Source organism: Lutjanus erythropterus, chromosome 17 (assembly GCF_056507025.1).
Source record: "Lutjanus erythropterus isolate fLutEry1 chromosome 17, fLutEry1.hap2, whole genome shotgun sequence".
Taxonomy (NCBI): Eukaryota; Metazoa; Chordata; class Actinopteri; order Lutjaniformes; family Lutjanidae; genus Lutjanus; species Lutjanus erythropterus.
In genome coordinates, this window is record NC_139333.1 from 20,038,924 (window position 1) to 20,066,852 (window position 27,929).

The 27,929-nt window shown below is 38.4% G+C and overlaps 1 protein-coding gene across 4 annotated transcripts in view; it reads right to left on the bottom strand.

The window, feature by feature from the left end:
* The window catches only part of pax2b (paired box 2b), a 44,981-nt gene extending 29,987 nt beyond the window's left edge, over positions 1 to 14,994 (bottom strand). For 2 of the 4 annotated variants that reach the window (XM_084740165.1, XM_084740167.1), the window contains exons 1-5: positions 14,423 to 14,994; positions 12,601 to 12,766; positions 11,790 to 11,987; positions 6,172 to 6,251; positions 5,191 to 5,310 (exon numbers count right to left, since the gene is read on the bottom strand). In XM_084740165.1, coding sequence (XP_084596291.1) covers positions 5,191 to 5,310; positions 6,172 to 6,251; positions 11,790 to 11,987; positions 12,601 to 12,766; positions 14,423 to 14,465 — 607 coding nt within the window. In that variant the 5' untranslated portion in view covers positions 14,466 to 14,994. Of the gene's footprint in view, positions 1 to 5,190; positions 5,311 to 6,171; positions 6,252 to 11,789; positions 11,988 to 12,600; positions 12,779 to 14,422 lie in introns of all 4 variants that reach the window. The other 2 variants (XM_084740164.1, XM_084740166.1) reach the window with 1 other exon arrangement.
* Positions 14,995 to 27,929: the final 12,935 nt, after the last annotated feature.

Sequence of the window (27,929 nt, forward strand, 5' to 3'; positions counted from 1 at the left end):
TACAGGCCAAACAATGAATTGATTAGTAGATTGATGGAAATGATAAAAATGCCCAAACAAACTTCAGGGAAACTGTGACTGCCACATTATTAGTTTTTTTTTGACAGTTTATTGGCCAGACAATGAAATAAAATGATTAAAATATCCCTTAATTGCAGCCCTATGTTGGATTACTCATAAGATAACTCATAAAATGATGTTCCTGAGCTTTTAATGGCTTTATTAATCTAACTCGGAGGTTGAACATAAATGAAATACTGCTTTTGGAGTGTGATATGTTTGTTCTGCATCAGCAAAGATCTGTGATTAGTGTTGAAACGGATTAGACGATACATTGATCAGTAGATTGATGGAAAATAATAAAAGCTTTTCTCACTTTTTGTCACATTTTTAGATCATTGTTAATTGATTTTTTAAGGGTTTGAGCAGTTGATCAAACAAATAAGGCAATTAAAATATGTCACTTCTGCAAAACTGTGATGTTATGATCTTTTTATAGATCAAAAATGAATTAAAACAATTAAAATATTCCTTAATTGCAGCTCTGTCTGGTTATAAATATGATGGTCACTGTTGACCATTGATTTGCTGTGATGTTCCTGAGCTTTTAGAGGCTTTATTAATCTAATTTGGAGGTTGCACTTAGGTGCTGACATTTTGCTTTGCTCTGAGTTCCTGTGTTGATTCTTCCTCTCCCCCCAAAACAGATGCTGATACACAGAGCAGGGTGTGACGGCGGCCCGCTCCATCACTCATCTCCCTCCACACACACACACACACACACACACACACACACACACACACACACACACACACATCGGTTCAGTCCTCATGACGCTCAGCGAGGAGAAATAATTAATTCAACAGCTACTGAAGCACAGAATCACATCCATTCTGACTGCCACTGGCTATTGTTGTTGGCTTTTGAAATTTATGATGATCATCTTATCATGAAATTTCTCTCTTGGTATTTCTCTCATAAATCAAGAAGAAAAGCGCCGACACAGAGCGAGAAAGCGATCAGAAAACGGCTGAAATTAAGAATCATCTACAGGTCTTGATTGTGCAATTTGTGGGGGGGGGGCTCTGAAAGGACGTGTGGTATGACTTTGAAAAGGCCGGACACACTTCATGGACACTGCGTGCTCTCAAGCTGTCTGCTCAGGTCAATTCAAACGCTCACTAATAACAAGAAGGTGAACAAAAACATCCATGAAAGCAGATTTGTACTTAAACATCAGCTAGTGTATGAGAGATGTGAGAGGAGCAGCTTCTTCTTTGTCTTTTCTGAACATCAGAAGCAGTGGGGGGTGGTGGAGGAGTCGGGGTGTTAATCTGTGAGGTAATAGCTTTTCTCTGCAGAATTGCAAATTCTAATATATGTCACTTTGTAAAACGGACAGCCGTGGTCACCGCAGACACCATCTCCGGGGGTCTCTCCCTCTCCCCCGCTCTGTGCGTCCGCAGCAATGGCTGCCAAGTGTAACATGCTACTTTTAATTTGCAATAACACGTGACAATAGCAGATTAATGGCTCTTATGACACCTGTGTCCCTGAAGCTCCTCTTGCCGAGACCCAGTGTACATAACGTGTGTCACACTACATTATCTCTACATCCCTCCTGTAATGGGGGGACCTTTTTTTAAGGGCACTGCTGACTTGGAAACTCAGGAGCTGTCTGCCTGCTTGGCAGAGCGCCACAGCGACTGCCTAAAACAAATACTCTGGGCTACACAGCCAATCCATTTCACTACCAGGGCTTGTGTTGCACACACCATGCCGCCTCCCCTCCTCTAACCCTTCCCCTCCTTTCCTTCGCTCATTTTTGTTCATGTTTTCAACCCTTGATAATGACTGCTTGTGCCATAATCATCATGAGGCTTACCAAGTTAAATAGGGCTCAGGCAAGCTACTGTGCTGTGAGGAAATTTAATCCAAGCATTAACTGGCTATAGACTACTGCCTACTGAGGGAAGCAAAATACATCTGAATAGCAAACAAGGCAACACTGAAACACAGCAGACCTCAGGTATAGAAAAAAAATGGCCATGAAACACCATGACAGCAGCAGAAACATGCTTCTTACTCTTATTTGCTTGATTTCAGAGCCACATAGTGAACTCTTATATGTAGCTTTCTTGGATAAGAAGTGTTTTTCCCTCATTTGGTTAGAAAAAAAGAAGGGTTTATGGCTTAAACTGTATTAGCTTAAGCTTATAGCATTTGATCACTTCCAGTAATGTCACAATCACAATGCAAGAATTTTAAATTTCGATTTAGTGCAAGTAGAAAAACAATACTTGATATCTCTTTAAGTACTGTGGCAAAAAGAAAAAAAGGCCCACAGGCACACGAAATGGGATGATTTTCCCTTTTTGTATTAACAACCTGCACACAGTGCTGGTAGTACAGAAAACCTCACTGAACACTGTCTGGTTTTGCTGCAAGCCAGCCAACCCCTTTTCAGAGGACACTTCACCTTGTAAAATCTTGAAATTCAGGTGTTTCTTTTTGTTTTTGGTATAAGGTGCATGAATGGAAGCAAATACAAAAGGCATCTTAAAACTACTCACTGTGTCTATGGCAAATATGACCAAATGTAGCATCTTCAACACATGGTTACACAAGGCCATATACACAACAAGGTTATGGCATACTAGAGCTGTGGCCTAAATTTTAAAATAAAACTCCTCACTATTTTCCTGTGACTCACTTTCCACCAAAATGGTTGCAAAAACCTCCACATCCCCCCAAATACTGAAGATATAACCCAAGTATGATAAAGACAGCTTTCCAGAGGACACCTCAGCATGCAAAATCTTTAAATTCAGGTTTTTTTCTGTTTTTGTTTTCTGGGGGTAAAGTGCACTAAGCAAAGACAGAAAGCCCTTTAAAACAGTTGATTGTATCTATGGCAAATATGGTGAAATATGGCGTCTGTGATTTTTTCTTTCAAAAATACAACCTGAAAATAATAATAAATGGTTATATAGGGCCATATACACCCCCGGGTTATGACACACTGGAGCTATGGTCTAAATTTCAAAATAAAACTATTCACTGTTTTCCTGAGGTGATGCAATTTCCACAAAAATTGTTGTAAAAACCTTCACATCCAACAAAATACTGACAGTATGAGGATAAATGTCCTAAATAAAACGCTACGGTCCCTTTTCAAAGGAAACTTAGACCTGCAAAATCTTGAAATTCAAGGTTTTTGTTTTTCTTCTCAGGGAAAGGTGCACTTTAACCAAACACATGGAGTTCCTCTTGAAACAGTTCATTGTATCTATGGAAAATATGGCAAAATATTGCATCTGTTTATTAATTTTTTAAAGTCAATTGACAACCAATTCTCAACCTATTCTCTGCAATTTGTTTTTCAGGTTATGACGTAATGGTGCTGCAGCTTATATTTCAAAAGTCACTATTTTCCAAGAAAATGGCTGTAAAAACCTCCACATTGCCCACGATACTGAGGATACAGCCTAAGCATCCTAAATGACATTTTTGGCCCTTTTTCAGAGGATTCTTCAGCCTGCAAATTCTTGAAATTCAGGTGCTGTTTTGTTTTTGTTTTGGGGGGTAAGGTGCACTTTAAGAGAAGACAGTAACAGGACAATAGTGTCTACAGGGTAACATCGTATGTAATATACTATTCTTACAAACTGTGGCTCCAGGCGAGACATTGCTTTTGCAGCCGTGTGTGTGTGAGAGAGTGTGTGTGTGTGCGGCCAAGGCCTGGGGTTTATGTTTTGGAAAGATAAAGTATCCCTGACCCTGTGGTTCCAGGTAGGCACCAGCTGGCCGTTGAGAGAGTATATAAGAACCACGGCTCCCTCCGTCAACCCCTCAGTATAAGTCCTACCCAAACACGCACATACACGAGCACACACGCACACACGCACACACCTTTCTTCTCTTTCATCGTAATGCTGGCCGAGCACCTAAATCACAGAAATGGCAGCACATCAGGGGAATCATTTGAGACTGAATAGCCATAGAAACATGGCGCTGTCACCTGGAAGACCTCCACAAAACAGGCCCTCGCACACACACACACACACCTTATTCCTCTCCATGCCCTTTAATACCTCTTTGCCCTTCAGTAGCAATCTGCATAGAAATGTGTGCATTCTATCATTCAGTGACTAGACATTACACCCCGGCTAATATGAGAGGTCCTCGAACGACTGAAAATGAACCCTTGAAAATACCAGACGTTTGCATTATGCCGCCGCGATTGCATCTCTTACAGGGAAAGACTTGATTATGTCATTTGCCATGTCCACGTCATGCTGGTTTTTATATCTTTGCCAGGAAATCTACCTCTGACAGGTCATTAGTCATCCCTCCCTCCCCTGCACGCACATAAAACATCAATTCCACTCAATATCCCAGCAAACCCCCGCGCTGCTCCTCAACAAACGCCAGAACAAAGAAGGCGCTATGTAAACTACTGCCGTGCTCTGATTAGCTCTCATTCCAGAGCACTGCAGAAATAAGGCACTCATTCCCCACCCTGTTTGAGATAACTGCCCCTTTTCAGCAGCCACATCATCCCTCCGTACCCATGCATGCTTTCTACCACGAGTGCATCTGTTTAGCTATTCTCATCAGCTGCTTATGTAGTGACATTAAGGAAGCCGATTGCTTACAGAACCAATAATCTATATCGCCTCAGGCCCCCTTTATATCCACTAACCTACTACTTCAGCAGCAGAGGAAGAAGTGGAGCCACTTTTGTTAAAGAAGAAAAAAAAAAAAGAAGCCCTCCACAGAGCTATAGCGGCTTTCTTGACTGACCCGGGTGGTTGGCTACATCATCTTGACATGTAATTATCTAAAGCCCTTTAATCACTTCCATAAAGATTAATTGCAGGAGACAACAGCGGAGGTCGTGTCTTCAAATCAAAAGACTCCCTGGCAGATTGACACAGCGGTGTAACAGAGTTCAGACTTAGGTGTTTTATAAGGGTCATCTACTGGAACTGAAGCAGGTTTTAATGCTGTAATTGCAAGTTCAGCAAAGTGGGTTTTATGGCATAAAGCTGCAAAGAATTCCATTCAATTTTTTACCTTTTTTTCTCCGTAGGATTTAAGATATTTTCTGCGTGCTAATCCTGAGCTGAGCTTATGTGTTTTTTTTCCCCCACACAAGACAGACAAAAAAAAAAATCTCTTCTTACCTTCATCTCTTTTCCTCTTTTCACCATTGGATCGTGGAATACCCAGAATCCCATTGATGGAGTAGGATCCTGCAGGGTCATTGGAGGCGCTGGTTACAGGCGGAGAGGCTGTGCTTGGTACTGGGAAAGAGACAACAATGAGTCAAGTCAAGTCAATTTTATTTATATTGCACCAAAACATGACAGAAGTTATCTCTGGCACTTTTCATACAGAGCAGGTTAGGACTGTACTCTTTGTGACATTATTTACAGAGACGCTATAGTTCCCACCATGAGCAAGCACTAAGGCAATAGGAGTGAGGAAAAACTTCATTTAACAGGCAGAAACTTTGAGCAAAACCAGACTCAACCAGCTTGATTCATTGCGTGTATAATTTTTGATAAAGAGACTTTTGATGAATAATTATCCTTAACATGGATATGATGTCTGTAATGCAGCCTTTAAAACAGGGAAAAGACAAAACACTTTTGCCATTTCACAATTTATCCAAACTCTAAGACGATATCATATCTCATTTCACAATATCGATATAATATTGACATGTTGCCCAGTCCTAACAGCAGTCATGGAAAGAGTAGGCTTCTGAAGATCTGTACTCAAGTAGAAGTACTGTTATATTACTGAAATATCACTCAACTACAAGGGTTTTTGTTTATTTTTAACCATTAATGTTTAATGCGTTATCAGTAGAAACTATTTCACTGAAATCTCCAGTTTAAATTACTTTCTTCTCCTGCATTGTTATGGTCAGTTGTCATGGTTACCTCTCCAAACCTGCACCTACTGAAAAAAACAATAACCTTTCACTTTCATTGGCTGGTTTGCAATCAGATAGCCTTATCGGCTACTAAAATGCAGATAAAATGCAGATGATTTTTAAACATGAGTTTTGACTTGAAATGAGTTGTTCCATCAGATCATTCAGATCATACAGTGTGATGTCCCCCCGCTGAAGCTGGTGTCGTGAGCTGCAGTGTTACCTATAGTATGGCCTGGTGTCGACAGGGACGTCCCGTCTGGAGATGGATGGAAAGGCTGCTGGACTTTTGTTCGGATGATCCTGGAGGACAAAGGAAAACAGATGTCAGCTGCTGCTTCTCTACGACCAACTTCCATCTTCGAAAACTGCCCTTATAGTCAGTGGTGTAAGAAGTATTCAGAACCTTAACTTCAGTAAAAAAAAAAATACTCATACCACACTGTGAAAAAGCTCCACTACATGTAAAAGTCCTGCTTTCTGAGCTGATTTTACTGTAGATATGAACAGTAAAAATAGTCATTCTGCAGTAAAATGGTATCTGACAGTGTTTTAAATTATTTTTTACATTAATATTACTGATGCATTAATGTGTATGTTACATTTTATTACTGTAAAAAATAATTTTGAACTACTTTAAATGCTGTTGAGTAGTAGATCATCATATGTTTGCAGCATTAAACACTCAGCCTTTTCAGAAAAAAACAAAAGTCACCAAGTTAGAGATGCAGTGTAAAGTAAAAAGCGGAGTAAAAGTACAATATTTGCCTCTGAGTTGCAGTGGAGTAGAAATATAAAGTTGCATAAAATGGCATTAATTAAGTAAAGCACAAGAACCCCGAATCTGAACTTAAGTATGCATGTAAATTTACTTAGTTACACTCCACCACCGGCCCTAACACACGCGTACTGTTCGGTCACAGCAGCTATATGGAGATGTCATGTGATTAAGATATCAAACGCAACTCATACGCAAAGACGTGGATGTGGTCAGTGGTTCTACCTTAAAGGTGAGGTCTGGAGAAAAGTCTTCATTGCACTTTTGGTCTGAGTGATCTTGCAAACAAAGCATGAAATCACATCAATTCACCTCAATGATCGGCTTCACTGACTCTACCTGGCCCACACTAATCAGCTCTCTCCCTCTCTCCTTCCCCCACTGCAAGGGGGGTGGGGGGGGGTTTCACTGGGGCCGATCGCAGCCCATATATATAGCAGCCCCCTTTGCTTCCCCAGATCAAACATCTCTGTAGGACCAGCAGCCCCCATGTGCCAATGCGGATGAGGTTGTATTGATCGGGGCTTGGGGAGAAAAAGTTGGGGATTAGTCACACGGGCAAACAGATGCAAATAGAAAGCTATAAATTATATGTGACAGGAAAGCAATAGTTCCTTATTGCCTTGCACAAGCTTACGCCAGCATTAGATTCCTTTAATCTGAATGGCACTTGGGGAGAAAGGGAGCTGTCACAATAATTTGTAAACTTTAAAACTATTCATCATGTATGCCACGAGAGCTATTTTAGAGCACGAGGAAAAGGGGTCGGGTGAGGACTATATGGATCCTTTTAGGGTTGATTTCGCCGCACAAGTCACGTGTTTCCCTTTGTTCTTATTTATTTGCACGTTTTATTTAAAGCTACTGTGAGGAGCTTTCATACAGACCTGCAAGGATTAGTCAATTAATCAGTTCATCGATTGAAAGAAAAAGAAAATAGAAAGCCGTTTCAGTAATTTTTCAAGCAAGAATGTCAAATATTTGCTGGGCCCAGCTTCTTAAATGTGATGATTTGCTGCTTTTCTTTGTTATTTATGAGAGCAAATGAACAGTCTTTGGGTGTTGTGTTGGACAACAGAAGCAATATGGGACATTTTATACAATAAAAGATGAATCGATGAGAAAATAACTGTTTGCTCCAGCCATACTTTCATATTTTGCTGATTTTGGAGACTCTTGTGGTAGTGTTTCCACCAAAATAACCACAAAATATAATGTCAAAACGAAATAAAATGTTAAAATCGTTTAAAATATAAATATATATTATTTATTCAATTAGGAATCAGTTATTAAATTAAATCATTTGAGCAGTTTTTTTTAAGAAGAACAAGTCAAAATATGACTGTGAATATCTTTGTGTTATGGACAAAAAAGATATGTGAGGACATCATCTTGGATTTTGGGAAACACTGACGTTTTCCACCATTTTCTAGACTTTTTTTTAAAGACTAAACGATTAATCAATTAATCAAGAAAATAATTAGGAAATCAATAAATAATTAGAATAATTGTTAACTGAAGCCACATTCTCATATTTTGCTGATTTTTGGTGCTCCTGTGGACAAGAGTGGTAGTGTTTCTGCCATAATAACCACAAAATCTAATATCAAAAATTCAAAAAATAACATACTACTCACTGCAAGTCTGCCTGGGAAAATGTAAAAACAGGCATCACAGTAATATAGACATAGCCAATCATCTCACTTCTCATTTTCTTATGTAGGTCATATACAAGCATTAGTATTAAACTGAGACTGTTTCAGATAAAAATCCCTTTAAGTATGTTGTAGAATGAAAATATTTACAGATAAAACTACTCAGATTTTGCATTTTGAAAACACTGCTCTTGTATTTTCTCCCATATTATCCAGAAATGCATCAAATGATTTGGATATTGATGTTACTGTAGGAGCCAGAAGGCTTCAGACGGAGGAATAAATCCAACACTGTCACAAATATAAAAAAAAAAAACTCCCCTTGGAGGCAAAGCTACCTAACAACCAGCCTTTCTTTCCAGAGAGTGCATATTGATGTTTTAATTTTTTTCACTTCTCCCCCATAACAGTTATTCGACCCCTTGACTTGTGTGTGCTACATAAATCCAAAGACTTTATTTGGTATCCATGTTCTTGATATTGAATAAGCAATTTGGGAGAATGAATTAATGACCTGGCTGTTGCTGAAAATCCCCTGAAGAAATATTAAAATTGCTTTCCTTCTGAATCAATAATATCCAGCGCCGTTGAGGACCTTTTTTTTTTTGTTTTTATGTCTACCAGCAGCAGGCTTAGCGTTACTTGTTGGTTGTGGTGGCCCCTGCACTCGTAGTAGTACAACACTATCTCTGTAGCATTTAATAATGCATGCAGGGGAAAGGTGTTTAAATAGAGCATCCTCTTTTGTCAACACTCCTGAGGTCAGACTGTCTGCCACACAAACCCACGACTGGCCCCAGTCAGAGTCATCCAACTGGAAAAGACTTTGGCTCCAGTCTTTTGCTGTTTTTTTCTAAATTGTCTTAACTGGGAGAGAATTTTTTTTTTTTTAACTTCTCTTGTCGTTTATTTTGAGACAAACTCGCTTCTTGTAGGGATTTTTTAAAGGCAGAATCACTAGGACTTGTTTGAACTATTTGTAAACACACCAGAAAGATTGTTGATTGCTGAGTCTCATTCCTGGGACGTCGAACATCAAGATTTTGAGTACCGAGCACAGCAAAATACTGAGGACATAAAAAAAATACATGCAGCTTTCCAGCACTACACACTTCTAGTGGCTCATAGGTGATGACTAAAATAGATTATTTGTATGTTTATATGAGTCTATGCATTGTTTTACAACGAATAAACAACGAATAAAATGTCTTAAAACTTGTTCTTTTTAAGGAAACATTTCATATTATGTGCTTTAACTTGTTTTTTAAGGAAAATGTTCCATATTGTGCCCTTGAACTTGTTTTTTTTAAGACAAAATGTGCAGATTATGCCTTTCAACCTGTTTTTGTAAGTAAATCGTTGCATATTCTGTCACTTATGCCTTCAACTTGTTTTTTTTCAGGAAAATTTTGCATACGGTTTCTTTACACATGTTTTTAAAGGAAAATATTGCAGATTATGCCTTTAACCTTTTGCATCAGATGACCTGGAGCCACTTCTGCTACAGTGACTGAAGCACTGAGGATGCTTTCATTGATTTTTGCAGACTGCTCCTTTAGAAATTCTAGCATGTATTGAAATATTAACCTCCAGCTAAATCAAAACAAATGCGTGTCTTCTCATTTGCACGCACGCGTGTGTGTGTATGCTCCATTGTGTGTGAAGCACTGGAGAAACACACTGAAATCTTACGTTTCTTCTGCTCAAAAAAGAAAAAAGGAAAATCTTCAGCATTAAGCCATAATAGAAATTCAAAGTAGCTCTCATACTGTATCTGGCTGATAGAATTACACTTCTTTGTATTCACAATTTAATTTCCCACATAAACAAAGACACATAAGTCTCGCTCCCCCTCCGGTCCAAAATAGAAAGCTTTAATTGGAACTGAAAAAACTTTATAGGGGCTCTTTTAATGATATTAATGTACGTTTTGAATTTATCACATACATGTGTCTGAGCCTCCTTAAATGGGGCTTTTTAAGCAGCCACGAACCATGAAATGAATTTTCTTCAGCCCCTTTTTTCTCTATTTAAAAGATGTCTTCTTGTGTGGAGCTGTCCATGCTCTCTCCCATCAGCTCATTAAAATGTAATGCTGATGCTGGCTCTATGGAACAGTGCCTCTTAACCAAAGTTCATCACCAGGGATCTCTGGTGGTGGTGGGTTGGGGGGGTGGGTGGGTGGGTGAGGAGGAGGGGGTGAGGTGGGGGTGTCCTGGGTCCTCCTGAAGCTGGTTTTCTATAAGCATATAGCTGTTTACGGATTTTTTAAAGAAAACTGAACACTGGTAGCATAAATAGTGACATTTGACGTGTTAAATAGGGCTCAAGCCAATGATTATTTTCATTTTCTCGATTAACTGATTAGTTGTTTGGTCTATAAAATGTCAGAAAACGGTGAAAAAGGTCAATCAGTGTTTCCCAAAACGACTTGTTCTACCAACAGCACAAACATATTCAGATTATCGTCATAAAGGAGTGAAAAATAAACTGAAAATATTCACATTTAAACTCCTGTAATTAGAGATTTTTGGACTTTTTTCATTAAAAAATTACTCAAACCAATTAATAGATTAGTAAAATAGTTGACAATAAATTTATTAATTCGTTAATCAATTAATTGCTGCAGCTCTGAAGTTAAATGTGGATATTTTATATGGTCATTTGTAATTTAAGCTTTTAATATGAGCGTTTTAATGCCACAATCAAGGCAAAATGGATACTGCTCTTTTATGCATCATCATAATGTTGCATCAATATTAATTACAGCGAGATATCACCTCGCATTTTAATGCAAGGACCCTCATTCATAAACAGCAAGCTTTTTTTTCTCTTGCTACAATATACTTTTCTTGATTTATCATTTTAATCATCACCTAATTTTGCAATGCAATATTTTACAAACCACTCCTTCAAAATAAAACCTTGCAGAAAAGCCCCTCTGTCTGTGCAGCAGCAGCTCCAGCAGCAGCAGCACATTAGATGTGCTAAAGAAAATTGGCCTGCTTTATAGCGCCACGGGATCTGGTCACCGAATATTGATCGGTTTTCATCTCGACAGATTCACTCAGTCCTGGATGTACTGCTGATTGTTGAGGGAGTTTGGTCTGAAAGATTGAATTGCACCTCTGAGACCGCAGGCAGGCAGCAGCAGCTAACCTCGGCCGGCGTGCGGGCAGCAGCAGCAGCACAAAGTTGGTCAAACAATATTCTGCTGTGGGTGGTGCGCTTAGCACAGATATACACCGTGATAAATGATTTTCAATTTGCGCTCGACCCTCTTCATTAAAGTGTTTACATCCTGCAGCTGCCTGCTGTTTAACCCAAATTTACAGAAGGAAAGAAAAAGCAGAATAAGGTGAATTTTCCTTTCTATTTTGAGGTTATATTAAAATTCCTGTTTCCTACCTGTTAATGGATGAGACGCTGGGAACAGTGTCGTTGTCGCAGATGCCCTCTGCCAGCAGTCTGTCTCTGATCTCCCACGCAAACATGGTTGGGTTTTGTCTCTTGTAGTCTGCGATTTTTTCCACCACCTTTGGCGTGGCCACTTTAGGTTTAGAGCCCCCAATCACACCTGGTTTGATGCTGCCAGTCTCGTAGTATCTGCAAAAAAAATATTTTATCCAATGAGATGGTCGCTTGCAATATTTAATACGCAGTTACCCATCATGAAATGCGTTTAGTATCATTTTACGCAGTGGTTGCGAGCTTTGGAGAAATGTTGTTGCTCCTACTTTTTTTTTTTTCTTTTTAGCAAGAAAGTGTCCAAAAGTCAAACTTTTTTGCAGCAAAACATCACACTTTAGGATTTTATGAGCATAATTGTTGTCTTCAAGCATGCATGATGTCTCAGAACAGGCACAACGTTCCTTAAAAACTAATTAAAATGCAAGAAAAACGCATTAGCGAATGCATGAACAGACGGCAAAGAGTAATCTGTAAAATAGCTATTGAATCTTTTCAAAAATGCACAAACATCCGCACAAAAATGGAAGAAAAAGCCACCTAAACTCTACTAATCCTCAAAAATATAGCGCTAATCCATAATTTGGGATGATTAGAATATGATTAAACATGTTAATAAATTCAGAACTGAGTGTCTGTCGCTGGTTCAGCTCTCTCCTCCAGCACCACATCGCTGCATGTTCATCCACCCAGCAGCAGACAGAGCGTACCTGTCTACCTGCAGGGGCTTGTCCGCGCACGTCTCACCCACCTGCCCAGGATCTTGCTGACGCAGCCGTGGCTGACCCGCAGCTGTCTGGAGATGTCGCAGGGCCGGACGCCCTGATGGGCCAGCTCCACTATCCGCTGCCTCACCACGTCCGGGAGGGGTCTGCCGTTCACAAACACCCCGCCGAGCTGGTTCACACCTCCGTGCCCTACGTGGGATACAACAGCAGCACACACAACGTAACATTACATAAAGTCGTAACGGGAGAGGACGGCGCAGGTGAGTTTGTTGTTTTTAAATTGTAGTGGAGGCAAAAAAAAAATGACGGAAAATAACCTTAAACTGAAGGTCACTTCCCCTTACTTCTCTCTATACGATATTATGGAAAAGCATTTCAGGATGCATTAAACACTCATTTCTATTTTATTATTATTATTTTTAAAATACATTATTTTCTACTTTTTAATTTTAGGCTATGCAATTAGAAAGTTGTTTACTGCCACTGAGTCGCCTTAGCCTAATTTTTAATGTGTTTTTAACGTTTCACAAATAAATCACAATGACCAAATAAAAATATTTTGTCAGGATTTATTCCAAATAATTAAAATAATTAATGGATAAAAGATGATTTTCGGAAGATTTCCTGATTTTAGGAAAAAAAAAAGTAGAGATAATTACATTGCAAGTAAGGTGTCCAACAGGCTAATGAATTTACATGTTTTTAAAATATTATTTTTGTCTATTCATTTTTTTAAATGGAAAAAATAAACTGAAATTTTGTTTTATTTCTAAATGTTTGTTTTTGTCCACGCTTGTCGGTTTGTTTATCTCTCTTTTGTGTTTAAATCGAACCTTTAACATTTTCAATTAGCCTAATTACAAACGTGTCTTTATAATAAAGGTTTTTTCAAAATAAAACACAAGGTTACATCAAGTGGTGAACACCTATTTATGAAGCATAAATATTTTATTTTTCATCTGTCACACTGTTATTGTACAGCTTGTACAAATATTACATTCATTCCAACCCATTAATATATGAACCTGTATCATTATTGCTATTTAAAATAATTAAAAATATGAATTTATTTGAATCTCCAGCACTTTCTTCCTCTCAGTCTAAACACAGACCTCATATTTTCTCAGCAGCTGCACGGCTCAGGTTGGCTATTAAGTTGCACGCTCGCTCATTTTCCCTGCACGCTAATTTTAAATAATTGAACGAGCTTTGATTACTCATATTACATATTATTTGGTAAATGAAGAGCTCATCAATTATTCACACACATTCAACCAAATTACAAGCAAACCACACTGTGAGTGGACTTAAGTTGGATTTAAAGACTTTGCTGTTATTTGAATAATTTGAATAACACATGTGTAACTAAATGTGTGCTGACTTATTGGGCCTAAACACACACTCATACACACACACACACACACACACACACACGCAGTGTGCGCGGGAAGCTGGAGGCTGATACACGTGTAAATTACAGAGTACCTGCCAACGCATGTTCTTTGTTTACTATGACAAGTTTAATTTCTGCACATGTGCACAGACGTGTTGCTGTCATTTATTTTATTTTTAAAGAATTTTAAAGCAGTTTACTGGCTGGAATTTGTGCACAGGTGTGAAACCTGAGAAGATTATCAGTTTTATATTCCCATGTCTGTTTATTAGCCTTAAAGTGTTTGTTTTTATGCACCAAAGATGCTGTTAGCTCTTCAAACTGGCCCTGCTTTCTGCTAAAGGCCTTTTTTAATATGCAGAAATGTCATATTTCTTCATATTAATTTTATCCGCATACATATAAAAGCTGCAGTGGCAGAGGAAGAGACAAACTCGGGTTGTGCTACTTACGGTGCATCGCTGTAAAGGGGTCTGCTTTGCAGTGAATATCCATTGGATAGCAAAGGAAAGAGAGATAATCAACTGAAGTCGCCGTTTCGCCTTCCTATCAAGGATGAAAATGTGAAGAAAAAAAGGTGATTCTAGTCGATGGAGGGACTTAAGTTTGCCCCTCCACCTCCGCTTCAACAACCGATCTGATAATGGCAACTTCTTCCCCAAAAGTTGCCCTTCTTTTTCTTCAACAGTCGGTCCGGGAGCGGAGGTCTGGCAGGTGCGCAGCAGCATGACCGAAGATTGTTTATCGGTATTTTTCAAAGCCTGGAGTGACCCAGAGGTAAATTCTCACAGCATGGCCAGCGAGAGCACACCGCGGAATGAAGCGTGGAGGTCCAGCGTGCGGTGCAGCGCGGCAGCGCAGCAGGGCCCGGGTCGGTATCTCCTCAAATCCTGGTGGCCTCGATTCACGCGTCAAAACGGCGGAGAAACGCGTCTCTCTTCTGCGCTGCTGGATGCGTTGGCTGGATCTTTGGGCTGGGAATGAAGCCTCTCTCTGTGTCTGTGGTTCTAAAAGCTGCAACCCTCCCCTCCTCTCCTCTCCTCTCCTCTCCTCTCCTCCCCCCCCCCCCCCCCCCCCTCTCCTCCCCTCTGCAGACCCCCCTTTTGCTTATATGGATGACTTGTCAGACAAAGGCAATAGATGCCAACACTTTGTGATTCGCCAACGCAAAAAAAAAAAAAACGGGGGTCCAAATGAGGAGGTCTCTGGGTCTGACACACCGGCAGCAGGAGGAAGAGGAGGAAGGGGAGGGAGATAAATAAGGAATGGATTCGGAGTTGCAAATATCAGTTTATTAGACGTTATAACAGCAGTGAATTATATGCTCGCTTTACTGGAAGTTTTGAATCAATGAAATAGAGATTATTTTTTAAATTTGTGTTTCTTTCTGATTTTTTCCTCTTTATTTAACGGACTGACTGCCTGTCTCTGGGAATATCCAGGATATTTCTGTCATAACCCGGATTTAGCTCGATCCTTCTTTGAATTTTATCGTTTTATTTCATTTTTTTGCTCATCTGTCTTTATGTCTACTCTGGAACCCAAGTAGGCCAAAAATAATTTATTTATAGCTTTTTTTCTTGCTTTGATTTGATGTAAAAATGTCTGTAAACTGGCTGCTAGTATCTGTAAATTCACATGTATTGACCTTTTTACATCCAGCTGATGGTGTGATGATTGCACTGGTCCAAACTGGGAGCAGTGGTGGTGCTTTGAGTTCACCTCCAACCTCTGGTCTGCACGCAGCAGTGCCGCTTCGCTTCTGTAGATGGCGCTGTATAGTTTCTCAAATTTAAAGGCGCTGCTGTCAAAGTAAAGTCCAAAAAAGTGAAACTTGGGGTGCACTTGAGTGGCTGTGGTCCAACTGATAACTAAAAATGTTCTTCTGGAACAATTATCCAGAACCAGAGATCCATGTGAGGTGTAGCAGCAGATAAGACTTGGCCTGCACCTGCAGCATAAAGTCATCTGAATGGGAAATTAAACTAAACAATGCATGATGGAGATTATAATTTCAAAATTAAGGTGCATCGATGTGGATCCCTTTAATGTTCTTTTTTTACATATTAAACCTACAGAAATGTGTAATATTCCGAATTAAAAAACTTTAACTGACACTTAATTGTACAATTCTTTAGATAAATTATATAATAAACAGTGGGAGGTAAGTCCAAGAAAGCTAAAACCAAATAAATCTTTAAAATAAGGCTGAGAGTTTATTCATGAATTTTCAGATCGACTGTATCAATCAGTTAGGGGGAAAGGTGGCTAAACTAATGCTTACCCACCTCTATCTTACACCTCAGATATTAATAAATATATAATTACTTTTCATGAGTTGACGTTACAAAGTGTTTAGCAGAGTAGAAACAAAACAGCAAGCAATTAAAGCAATGGAAAATTAAGAGAACATCAAAATGCGCAAAAATGCATAAAATTACAACAAAATTTATAAATTAAAAAATGTAATTACATACAATTAAATATACTTTTAAAGCATTTTGAAAATCCTTCAAAATACATTAAAACATACATGAAAAGCATAAAATATACAGAAAAATAGAATAAATACATACATATGTACATACATATTAATGATTTAAAAGTTGATCGAAATTTCAGTTTATTGGAGTTCTGTAAGCAAATGACAACAACAACAACAACAACAACAACAACAACAACAACAATAATAATAATAATAATAATAATAATATTAATACATTTCAAAATAAAATACGTAATTTCCTGTATTAATTTGTCTCTATTTTTTAATGCACGCTCCCTCTCGCCACATATTTGGCCTTTTTTTTTTTTTTCGGGGGTGGGGGGGTAGGTAGTCCTCGGTGGGGCTGGGGGGCATCTCTTAGGGGCAGACGGCCACATCTCTTGCGCTGCCTCCTGGTCAGGTTAGGGGATGATTTCTCTTTTTGTTACTGTTTTTGGAGTGAGCTTCTGGTACAATATGTAGCACTATAGGCTGTAATTTCACACCCGGCTGCACATTTCCCTTAAAGCTACATTCTTTTTTTTCTTTTTTTTTTCCCTCCTCCCCCCTCTATAAGACCCCCACCACCACCACCATCCACCATCATCATCACCCCCTCCCTCAGTTCTCTCTCTCATGCCCTCCTGCTCCCCACAATTTGATCTCCCCACTGCAAAAATTAAGCAGGATGAAGGAGCAGAGGAAGGAGGGAGGGGGGGGGGGGGGGGGGGGGGGGGGGGACAAAATGCTGAAGTTGTTGTTTTGAACACACATGCAAACCGTTTTCACGTGTTTACTTTGTTTGGTTTGTGTTTGAACAGCACGTGGTCAGATGGGCCCTATAACCTCTCTCTTTTTAGGAAGGGGCCCGCTCCATTCAGCTGCTACAACACCCGGGGTCAGAGAGCTCCTACAAGCCATTTAAACAAGACAAAGACTGAATCAATTATCACCTCTTTTTTCTGCAGTTTTTACATTTTTCTTCAGAACTCACAGACCACTTGAAATACTCCTTGATATAGGAAACATATGTGCACTAAATAATAATACCACTGATATAGTTTAATTAATAAGGACAAGACTATAATATTAAATTTAATGCAAGAAGTGTGTTAGAATTTTAAGAGGAAGAAAATCCTAAGTCATGTCAACTAGACCCAGACAGATATTTCAGTGTATTATTGGGCCGATACACAGCTGTATCAGTCTATATCATGATCGGAGTATATATTGTTCGTTATTTTTTTTACAGAACATTATGCATATTACTTTTGGTTTCTTATTATTTTTATTTTTATATGCAGCATTTTATGTATAGTTGATCCTCTTTCATAATTCATATTATTGTATTTATGTATTTATGGTTTTTATAATTATTAAAATACAAAGGAAAATGGACTATTTCAGCCCCGATTTTACACATATATACATAAAGAATATCATCTGATATATCAATGGCATAATTGTTTACTCTCTGGCATAAGCTCCATCTGGGCTCTGATATAACCCAGTGTATCTCAAATAAAAGTACACCTCAGAGTAATCCCATTACTGCAGAAATATCTAATGATGTTGGAATTGTGTGCGTTTCTATTTTTGCAGAAAATTAGGGAACTATTGCAGTGACAACTACTGAGCTGAAAGTAATTCTTCATTTACTACTACATTTACTATTTAAATTTTGTGAAATATGTTCCTTTTTTTTCATGACTTCAAATTTAAACCCCTACAAATTTTAGTTTTTGGTTATTAGTTTAAAATTAACATGAACAAACTATGCTAACATGGGTATTGCTAGCTAGCAAGCAAGATTTTATCAAACCTGCAAATCTAAGTTTTACAACTGCCCACGAGCCACATGGCCAAATATAAGCTGTAATGTTTGTCGGCTTTGACAGAATTCTTTGTTATAAAATTATGTTTAACTAAATTTAACTTTAAAATTAAAATTAATTTCAAGTCTGTTCAAATAATTAAAATCCACTAGAATTGCTGTCCAGTCCTCTGCAAAAATAGAAACAGACTTTTGCTTTGAATGCGTACAATGCCTGACATCTAAAAGAATTTGAACAACAAAAAGTCTTAAGGAACATTATTAGATATTATAGCAGTAACATCATTACTTTTATATAGATATGGTTTTATCTGAAATAGAATGAAATAATATGGCTTGTTTTTTCAGTGTTACAATTGGCCCCAACCAGTGTTACAACTGCCCCCGGTATCCCCCAATTTTCCTTTTAAATTTAGTGAAATATCAACAATTCTGTTACAATTTCACCCAATCTCACAGCCATGCTAAAAATCACAAATGCTAGACAGTAACACCTTTATTAGCATAGGATGTTCACGTTCATTTTAACCAATAAAATGTATAATTTAAAATAAATCTAATATAAAATATAAAGTAGATCCAAACATTAACTTTTAATCCTCGAAAGATTTTTTTTTACTGGTCCTGCCCTCTACTGAGCATGTGCAGAGTAAGTGTCATCATCACTCCAGCATGTTTCTGAATGAAGAAATTGAATGTGTTACAATTGCCCCCTGTTACACTTGGTCCTGGTCTCCCCTACTTATTATCATTACCACTGGAGCCAGAAAAAAATACCAAAATTTTTACCTTCAGAAAAATTAAATTTGAATAAATTCTCCTACAATTAGTGCCTCTCTTCCACTCTGCAGTATTTAAGACGATGCCACCGCATGTCAAGAGTTTGGAAAATGTTTTTGGAGCCCGGCTGCACCCATTAGGAGAGGTGTAATGTATTGACAGAGAGCAATTTATCTTTTGCCCCGCTTCCTAATGGCCTGTGCAGGCAGGAGGAGAGAGGAGAGGTGGCATGGAGGAGGAGGAGGAGGAGGAGGAGGAGGAGGAGGAGGAGAGGGAAGAAGCAGCACCGAGGGTCCAGCAGCTCCACCCGCCGAACACCAGCTCACACTTTGAGGGCAAGTGTGGGGAGGATGATCGAGGTTTTCTGTCTGCCTGGGTGTCGGTAAAGAACTTTTATTTCTAGAGGTGGGAGAAAGAGGTGTCATTTATGTTATTCCTCCTCCTCCTCCTCCTCCTCCTTCTGCGTGCAGACTCTCGCGTTACTCCAACGTCACCAATCGATGAGTTTCCCTGCAGAGACACCACTGGTTGTAAGTTGAATATTAATCCTTTTGGATTTAAGGGAGGAGATTCATGGCGATCTGGATGAATTTGTGAATGTTGGACTATTTGCATGCGAATAATATAAATTATAATATTTGCATGCTTAAATCCTGTGCAATATTTTTTGCAGGCTCTTTATTTGACTAAATTGGTCAAAAATTATACATCAAACCTCAGATATTTGCTCTTAAAATGTATCCAAATGAGTGATAATTCTTATAATTTTATATTTTAATAAACAGGAGGAGTTCAAGCTGCAGCCACCCAACAGTTCTCCACCCTTCCTCCATATAATCCTGTAACACTAACAGAAATATCTCTGTACTGTATATTGGATTTGCTCGCTGTGTCCTGCATGTGCTCCAGCAGCGAGGCTCCGGCTACAACTATACTCCGGGCTACAAATCTTGCTGGCGTGAACAGATGGAGCATCAATTTGATTCCATCCTCGACACCGTGAAAGATTGATTTTGCACTTGCTTTTAATTTTGCCCATAATTAATTGGATCATTACAACTGTTTTCCATTGATCCCTCCCACACACCTCGTTTAAATGTAAAAATTAGAATGTGATCTATGTTTCTTATCATTGGGTTTATTTGTTTTTATTTATTTATTTCTCTATTTGATCTGTGGAGCAAAAATCCCCCTTTTTATTATTGTATATCGTCAGTTATTTGAGCATCTTTTTCATTATAATGCAGTAAAACGAGACTGTACATTAATATTACAGAGTTATAAACTCATTATAACCTCAGACTATGGCCTATTAATTTAAACACACACACAAACTGGTCATCTTCAGCAGTTCTTTACGAAAAATCGCTACAAATTTCTATTTTTGTATCATTTAGACCCATCTCCAATAATATATTTGTAATTTTACAGCAATATGTACAGTGTAATTCTGATTTTATTTTAGGATTACTATTGCAAACATCGCTTTTTTTTAATCATTTCATACATATTATTCTATACATACAGATAGAATAACACTGTCATGTTGACTTTAACTCCTCAAATACAAAGTCTGCACATACATTTTCAACTTGTAAATGGTTCAAGTGACAGCAGGATTACGAGAAAATGACATTAACAATAAATTATTATTTTTAGTCGTCTTTTGCAATGAGTTCAGGGACGTTTTGGTGAGGAAACTCAAATGTCGTGAACAGAAATAGTTGGTTTTGGTTGTAAAATAATAAGTGAAAGATAAAATACATTTTTTAATGGGGGAGAAATTAAAACAAAGTCGCATTTAAAAAAATATATATTGGTGGATCAATTTGACGCCACTCTTTTGAGGTGCACTATACGCTAAATATGTCAGTTTAGTGCAGCCGATTTAACCGTTTACTGTCTTTGATGGGGAACCATCAAAAATTAAGAATAAGCGTAAAAGTCAATGCTTTATGAAGTTTACAGCTGTCAGGGTCGTATTTCAGATGATAAAACGCACAGATGAAGGACTTCCAGCTGCTCTGTCTGTGATTTAACTGTTAAAAAAAAAAAATCCACACACGTTCCTGCCTGCATCCAGTTTGGTGTTAACTAATCTGCAGTGTTTTCAGGTTCAGCTGATGATCTGTCCCATCATTAGTCCTCACACACACACACACACACACACCTTCACACACTCACACACACACAGATACACACACACACATATTATTGGCTACTGAGTGGTTCCAGTGGTTTTGTATTGTATTAAAGATCCAAATGCAAGTGAGATCAGGTTACATTACTTTGATTAGAAAACACTTTGTTAAATTACTTTTCATACCCTGAGCACAAAAGCAGTCAGACAGTTGAGTTTCTGAGCTTTTCCATGCCTCAGGTACAGCAAATCATTAAGAAAAATTAACATCTCATTTGCATTTAAACATGAAAGAAGGACCAAATTACAAAAAACATTACATATTAGTATTATTATATAATTATTAATATTATTATGAGAATATTTTAAACCTACAGATAATTTTGGCATCTTATTTTCTTTTTTGCATATACAAAAAACCGAAAGTGACATAAATATTTCAAATATTTCTGACACATTTAATGCATTAACGCACTAAGTTGGGGACTAAAGTGTCAGAGACTTAAAATACACTCTCGCTCCCTCATTCATTATGCAGATTTGCAAGTAATTGTTAAATATGCCCTGCAGTGCTGGATTAAAAATAGGTCTGTATCTTGTCATTTTCAAAAAGTATTCTCCGTGTTGCATTTTATTGTACTGGGAACAAGGGCTAAATCCCCTCTCTTCCCCATCAAACTTTCCACATGAATAGTTAAATGTGTGCCCCTCTGGTTGGAACTTAACAAAGAATGGAGAGGCTTTACAGTAAAATTGTAAGGGCGTTGAAAACTTGGATGATTAGGAGAGAAAAGGACAAAGATTTGATCATTTTTCTTGACTTTTTGTACAAAAGTTCAACCATGACACATCCCTGTTGTTTCTCTTTTTGATGTTTTACATGAACAAGCCCCTAAACTAAAAAAAAAAATCCTCATCGTCTCCACCTTCAGCTCCTCCAGTGGATAAAGGCACCACAGTCCTCCCATAAGGCCCTGGGTTCCTCACCATGGGAGAAGCTGTGTTGGATCCTTCAGTGGATCGGTGTGTATGTGTGTGTGTGTGTGTGTGTTTGTGTGTGCGTGCAGCAGAGATCAGCCCGAGGCGGCTCGGAGGTGTCCCGCCAGCTGCCTCTGTCCCAACCAGACAGCCAACAGCTTCAGATCACATGTCAGCAATATGGGAAACAGAGCTGCTGTCCATTGGGCTGCTGACATGTGTTAGCCTATGGCATGTGAATGCATAATGTAGCAGTCAGTCACCTCCTGGTGGCAGCCTTTGACCTCACAAATGTAGATTTAAAAAAAAAAATCCCTGCTTTGTCTTGTTTGTTCACTGTAAAAAAAAAAAACATACAGGAATTTACTGGTATTTTCTCATAAACTTCACGCAAATAAACATGTTTTATTTCTTAAAGTTATTTCAACTTAAAATGTCCAGTATTTATTTTCAAAAAGCATTAACATGAGTTCTTCTAACTCGTCCTTTTACTTGACTTGATGGGTTAAATGAATGTACTGCACAGATTTCAAATAACTAATTAAATTAAGTTTTTAAAGAAACATGATCAGTATATTAGCTGACTTCCCAGCATGCTTTGCTCTTGTTAATAGTTTGAATAAAACATGAATGATGAAAACTTGCTGTGTCTCCAAATCACTTTGTTTTCACAATAATGAAGCGCAAACCATTATGAAGGTTAGTACCGAATTAGTTAATAAAAAATTAATAAATTATGATAAATGTTCTACATGTTCATCAGTGTGACTGAAGAGTTGTTGGTTCAACTTAATAACTTAAGTGAAGTTATAACTTAAGTCCAAACATGTTTTCTCAGGAACAACTGAACTGATATCAAGTTTATTTGAAGTCTATTATAAAATTACCTCCGCTTGTCTTTTCAAATTCAGTTTATTTTATTTTATATAACTGAGAAAAGTTCATTTGTTTTGAATCATTACAAATTACCTCAACTTATCTTTTCAAATTCAACCAACTTAAAATTTTAAGTCAGCTCAGACACTAACTAACTTATGGTGATGTTTGTAAGTGTTACTGAAGAGTTGTTGGGTTAACTTAATATCTCAAGTTTACTGAACGTGTTTTCTCAATTACAACTGAATTAGTTTATTTGACTAGAAAGGTTTATGTGTGGAAACATTACGAAATTACATCGAATTGTCTTTTCAGATTCAGTCAACTTAAAATTTTAAGGCAGCATGGACACTAAGTTAAAACGATTAGTTTATTTTTGCAGTGTGTCTTCCATTTTTCTTCTTAGTTGTCCTCATTGTAATGATGATATGATAATATGTCAGCTGCACAGTGTGATTTGCTGATTAGTTTGTGTGTCTGTGGGTGTGTGTACACATATATTCCTCTCCCCAGAAATCTACGGATGAGCAGCTCCCACATAAGCTCCTGATCACTTCTGTAAATGCTTCCTGTCACCTTCAGTGGTGTAATGATCATGAAAATTGTGACCTTGATCTATGGAAAGCCATAATGTGACTGAATGGCCTCCTCCCACACACTTTCTCACCGGCTCCGAGCTCGGAGGTGTACGCTAAAGGACGGCTGCGAGGAAGATTGTTTAGTGGTAATAAAAAGCCAGTAGTTTGGCTTGTAATGGTTCGGGCATTCCTCCTCTCCACAGCCATTTGGCTAAATCTTCAGTGATGGAGGCTTGCCTGTGTGAATGTAGATGAGAATCTGGGAGATGTTGTCCTCAGGCACTGAGGAGGGAGATTTTATTGTCTGTTGGTCCAACATGATAAAGCACATAACTGTGTTTAGGGGATAGAAGGGTGCAACATCGATGTTATGTCCTGTGCTTATCATTTTAAGTGCAGAATTTAAAAATCCCTCTGCCATCATGGTGTTATGGTGCACATACTGGTGTTGGAAAGTGTCAGCTGCTGGTTTATTATCATTGTTTACTTCTGGACAGCAAGAGAAGAGCTGTAATCTGTGACTATGACCATAAAAACACACATTTTATGGTGTGAGTCACATTTCTTGATTACTGCTTCATGATTTGATCTGGTGTGACAATGTAAGAGTTAAAAAAAATTACAAGAAGCTCAAAAAAAAGTGGCACATATGGTGTTCTTACAGATCTAATCTACTGGACAGGCACAATGGTCTCACCGTAAAGATGAACTATTTATTTTATTTTTAGTTCGTATCTAGGCTGTCTTAAAATTTGGATTTGAAAAGACAAGTTGCAGTAATTGTGTAAAAGAAATCAGTTGTACTGAGAAAACATGTTCAATAAGCTTAAGATATTAAGTTGAACCAACAACTCTTTCACAATGACAAACACTGCTAACATTTCACATTGTGTTATAATGTATTAACTTTTAATCACCTAATTCAATACTAACCATCATGGTTCGCAGGCGCTGCGACTAACTCTTAAATAAAACTTGGATATTTACATTAAGTTAATGAGAAAAGATTAATTGATACCACTAAGTTCCTGTATGAGTTTTCACAGTCCTGGGTTGACTAACTCAGTCAGAGATTCTCTTATGCTTTCTTAAATTTACTTAGAAACATACTGGTGACATGACCACCAGTTAAATATGTTACTGTATATGAAAAGTTATTCTCTCAGTTTGCTAAAAACAAATTACCAAAGATGATTTGCGACAGAAAGAAGTTTCCTGATATCCAAAGCAAAAGCAGATATGATGCAAAAAAACTATGTATGTATAAAGAAATCAAGTTTGCTATGGTTTCTTGCAGAATTTTGAATGATTTATAATTATGTGTTTGAGTACTGGAAAGGGTGACAGTTTGTTTCTGTGTGGTTAATTCAGTGAGCCGTTTTGTTTGATGTGTTTGTGTGGTTACAGTTTGTATAGGTGCGTATGACTGTATGGGTGGTGGACCCCAGGAAGAATACCCCACGCTTAAGATGGTGCTAATGGGGAAGAAAAGAAAGAAAACATTAGAAACAAAGCTGGAGTTTGTTTTCTAAAGTGCATTGTTTTGTGCGTTAAATAAAGTGTCTGTTCATATGAATTTTAATGTGTGACAGTCTGATATGTTTGGCACAAGAGCAACTTTTTCCAGTGTTTGTTTTCCTGTGAAGTGAAGATAGAAAAAAAAAATCAATCTCTGGCATGATGTTGCTCGAATTCTCATTTAGTCTGGAAAATCTGGTTTGCGCAACATTGTTTATGATCACACCCTTGCCAGCTTTTCATATTTAAACGAGCAAAGGTTTAATTACCAAATGATGACAGTGTCATATGGTGCCATGATGGCACAGGGTGTCTAATGAATGCAGAGGAGCGAGGGATGCGTACGCGACACTGAGTGACAGTGGGATGCACAGATCAAAACAGAAAAAAAAGAAGAGGCAGAGACAGTAAAACATCTGTAATTTGCAATTCACTAATGTTCAATGGTTGCTCATGGATTAAGAATTTTAAACTATTGTCTGCCAGATGGAAGAGAAGAGGGAGGGAGGGATTGTAGAGGAGGAGGAGGGGGCTTCTAAGCAGCATATTTACATCTGTATATCAACCCTGGATTTAGTAATCAGACAGAGGAAAAACCAACTGCCTCCAAAACACTCTCGGGGCATTGCATCTATTACCTATTTTCCAGCAGCACAAACATTAGAGAATGATTCTCCCCATTTGTTTTTTTTCTTTGTTTTTTTTTTTTTCTTTCCGAGGCGTATTTAAATTTGCCAGGACAGGTTGTAGATTGTGAGGAGTTTTGTGCACGACTTGCTCTATCTATCTCGATATAATCATGAGACAGTTTTGGAGTGCCGGACCCGGGTCTGCTGCTCACACATCAGAGTTAATTTCACCGGGATGTTGATGTGCTCTGAAATATTGCACTGAAGTAATATCAGTTAGTGGGCCGCCAAAAGATGTACATGCTTAACCAGGCATGAAACCTTGCTGAATTACACCGTATTTATACTTATCTCAGATCACCGCATTTGTCATTAAAATCTGGTCTGGTTGCCTGTCTGTTTTATGGATCTGTTTAATGATGCACTGTGTAATAGTGTTACAATGTATAGCACAGCTATTGGCACATTTCACTCAGCGGCGTCAATAAATAACCACAGCAACCTTCAACTTTCAGCACAACTCAGAGGCTTCTTGTATCCCACAGTCCTTGTGGCATTTGTTCATTCGAGTCTGTTTACCTTCAGCATGTGGAGACCTTGCGTTGGCAAGTTTTAAAGGTGCAGTTTGCAAGATTTACGGGGTTTAACTGGCAGAATACAGCAGAAATTAGATATAATATCTGTATGTTTTCATTAATGTAGAATAACAAGCATTGTGTTTATGTTACTTTAGAATGAACCATTTATATCTACAGAGGGTCCTTCAGTGAAGGCTGCCATGTTGGACCGCCATGTTTCTACAGTAGCCCACAACAGACAAACCAAACACTGGTTCTAGACAGGGTCCTCTGTGTTTTGTGCAAGTTTCACTGCCACCGTAGGTTCTCCTTCACAATTGGAAGGGGAGGGTGAGACAATGTTTGCAAACTGCAGCCTCACAGGTAGCTCCTCACACTGGTCCGCTAAGAACAGTACTTGAGTAAATGTACTTCAGCAAAGTCTCATTTTTGAGCGGATTTTTCTGTTTCTCCAGACAGATTTCCATTGATTTTCCAGATGGTATGGAAATCATTCGGCAGGCTTTTTGAATCCTTCACTGCATTTTATTTGACCTGACTTGACAGCGTTCACAGTGATGAATTACACAACTCAACGCAAGTCTGAGTGGTCACAGGAAGGCTAACAGGAGGAGATATTTCTGCTACACTAAACTAAACTGAGCTAAATGTTTAGACCTTCCTCACACTTTTTTAATCCATTATTGAATAATTTTACCTCAAACCCCACAGGACACATTAAAAATCTAACCGACAGCATATTTATACTTTTGTGCCAACAGTCCTGGTAGCCATGTTGTCTAAGGCTCATTATGCTTAATGTTAGACATGCATATGGATGTGGACGGAGTCTTCTGTTTGTACTCTGCATTAATTTCCTCCACATTTGTTTACATTTTCTGAAAGCTTTCGGATACAGATGAAACTGTCCTGTACCACTGGTATGTCGCAGTGTGTTTGATAGCTGCACAGACCCCTCGCCACTGCTACAATACTGCTTCCACATTTACCTCTTTCACAAGAGGTACATTATCATGACTTCCTCCAGCATCGCTGTGTTTGTTGAAACTTTTGACACTTCTTCTTCTCTAGGGTGGTGCCCTCTAGTGGATATATTGCTTGCCATGCCAATGTAAAGGACACCTGGAAGTACGTGGGCAGTGATGTGATGTCATTTGAAATATGTAAAGGGGACATAAATGAGCCATTACTGCTATGTGAGCAGCTGTGCATGTAGATGCAGTGGCTGGTAGCTCCTTCAAACTTTGCTACTTTTCTCCATCAATCTTTTAGTTTTTCAGATTTATTGCAGAAACACATATTACCTATGACAGGAGTACACTTTAAGGCATTGCAAAAGGAAGTGTAGGGTTTAGATTAAAGAGTGGTGGACCTTGAGACGATCAACAATGTGCACACCGCATCTTTCAACCACTGTTCAGATCAGCTGGACACCCCACCGGGGACCACCCCAAGAGGAGAGGAGGTAAGCAGAACAAAGCAGAACTCTGTTTTTACACTGATGATTTTTTTGTTGTCAAACACAATCAAAGTTGATGGATGTTTCCCAGATGTTGAACTTAC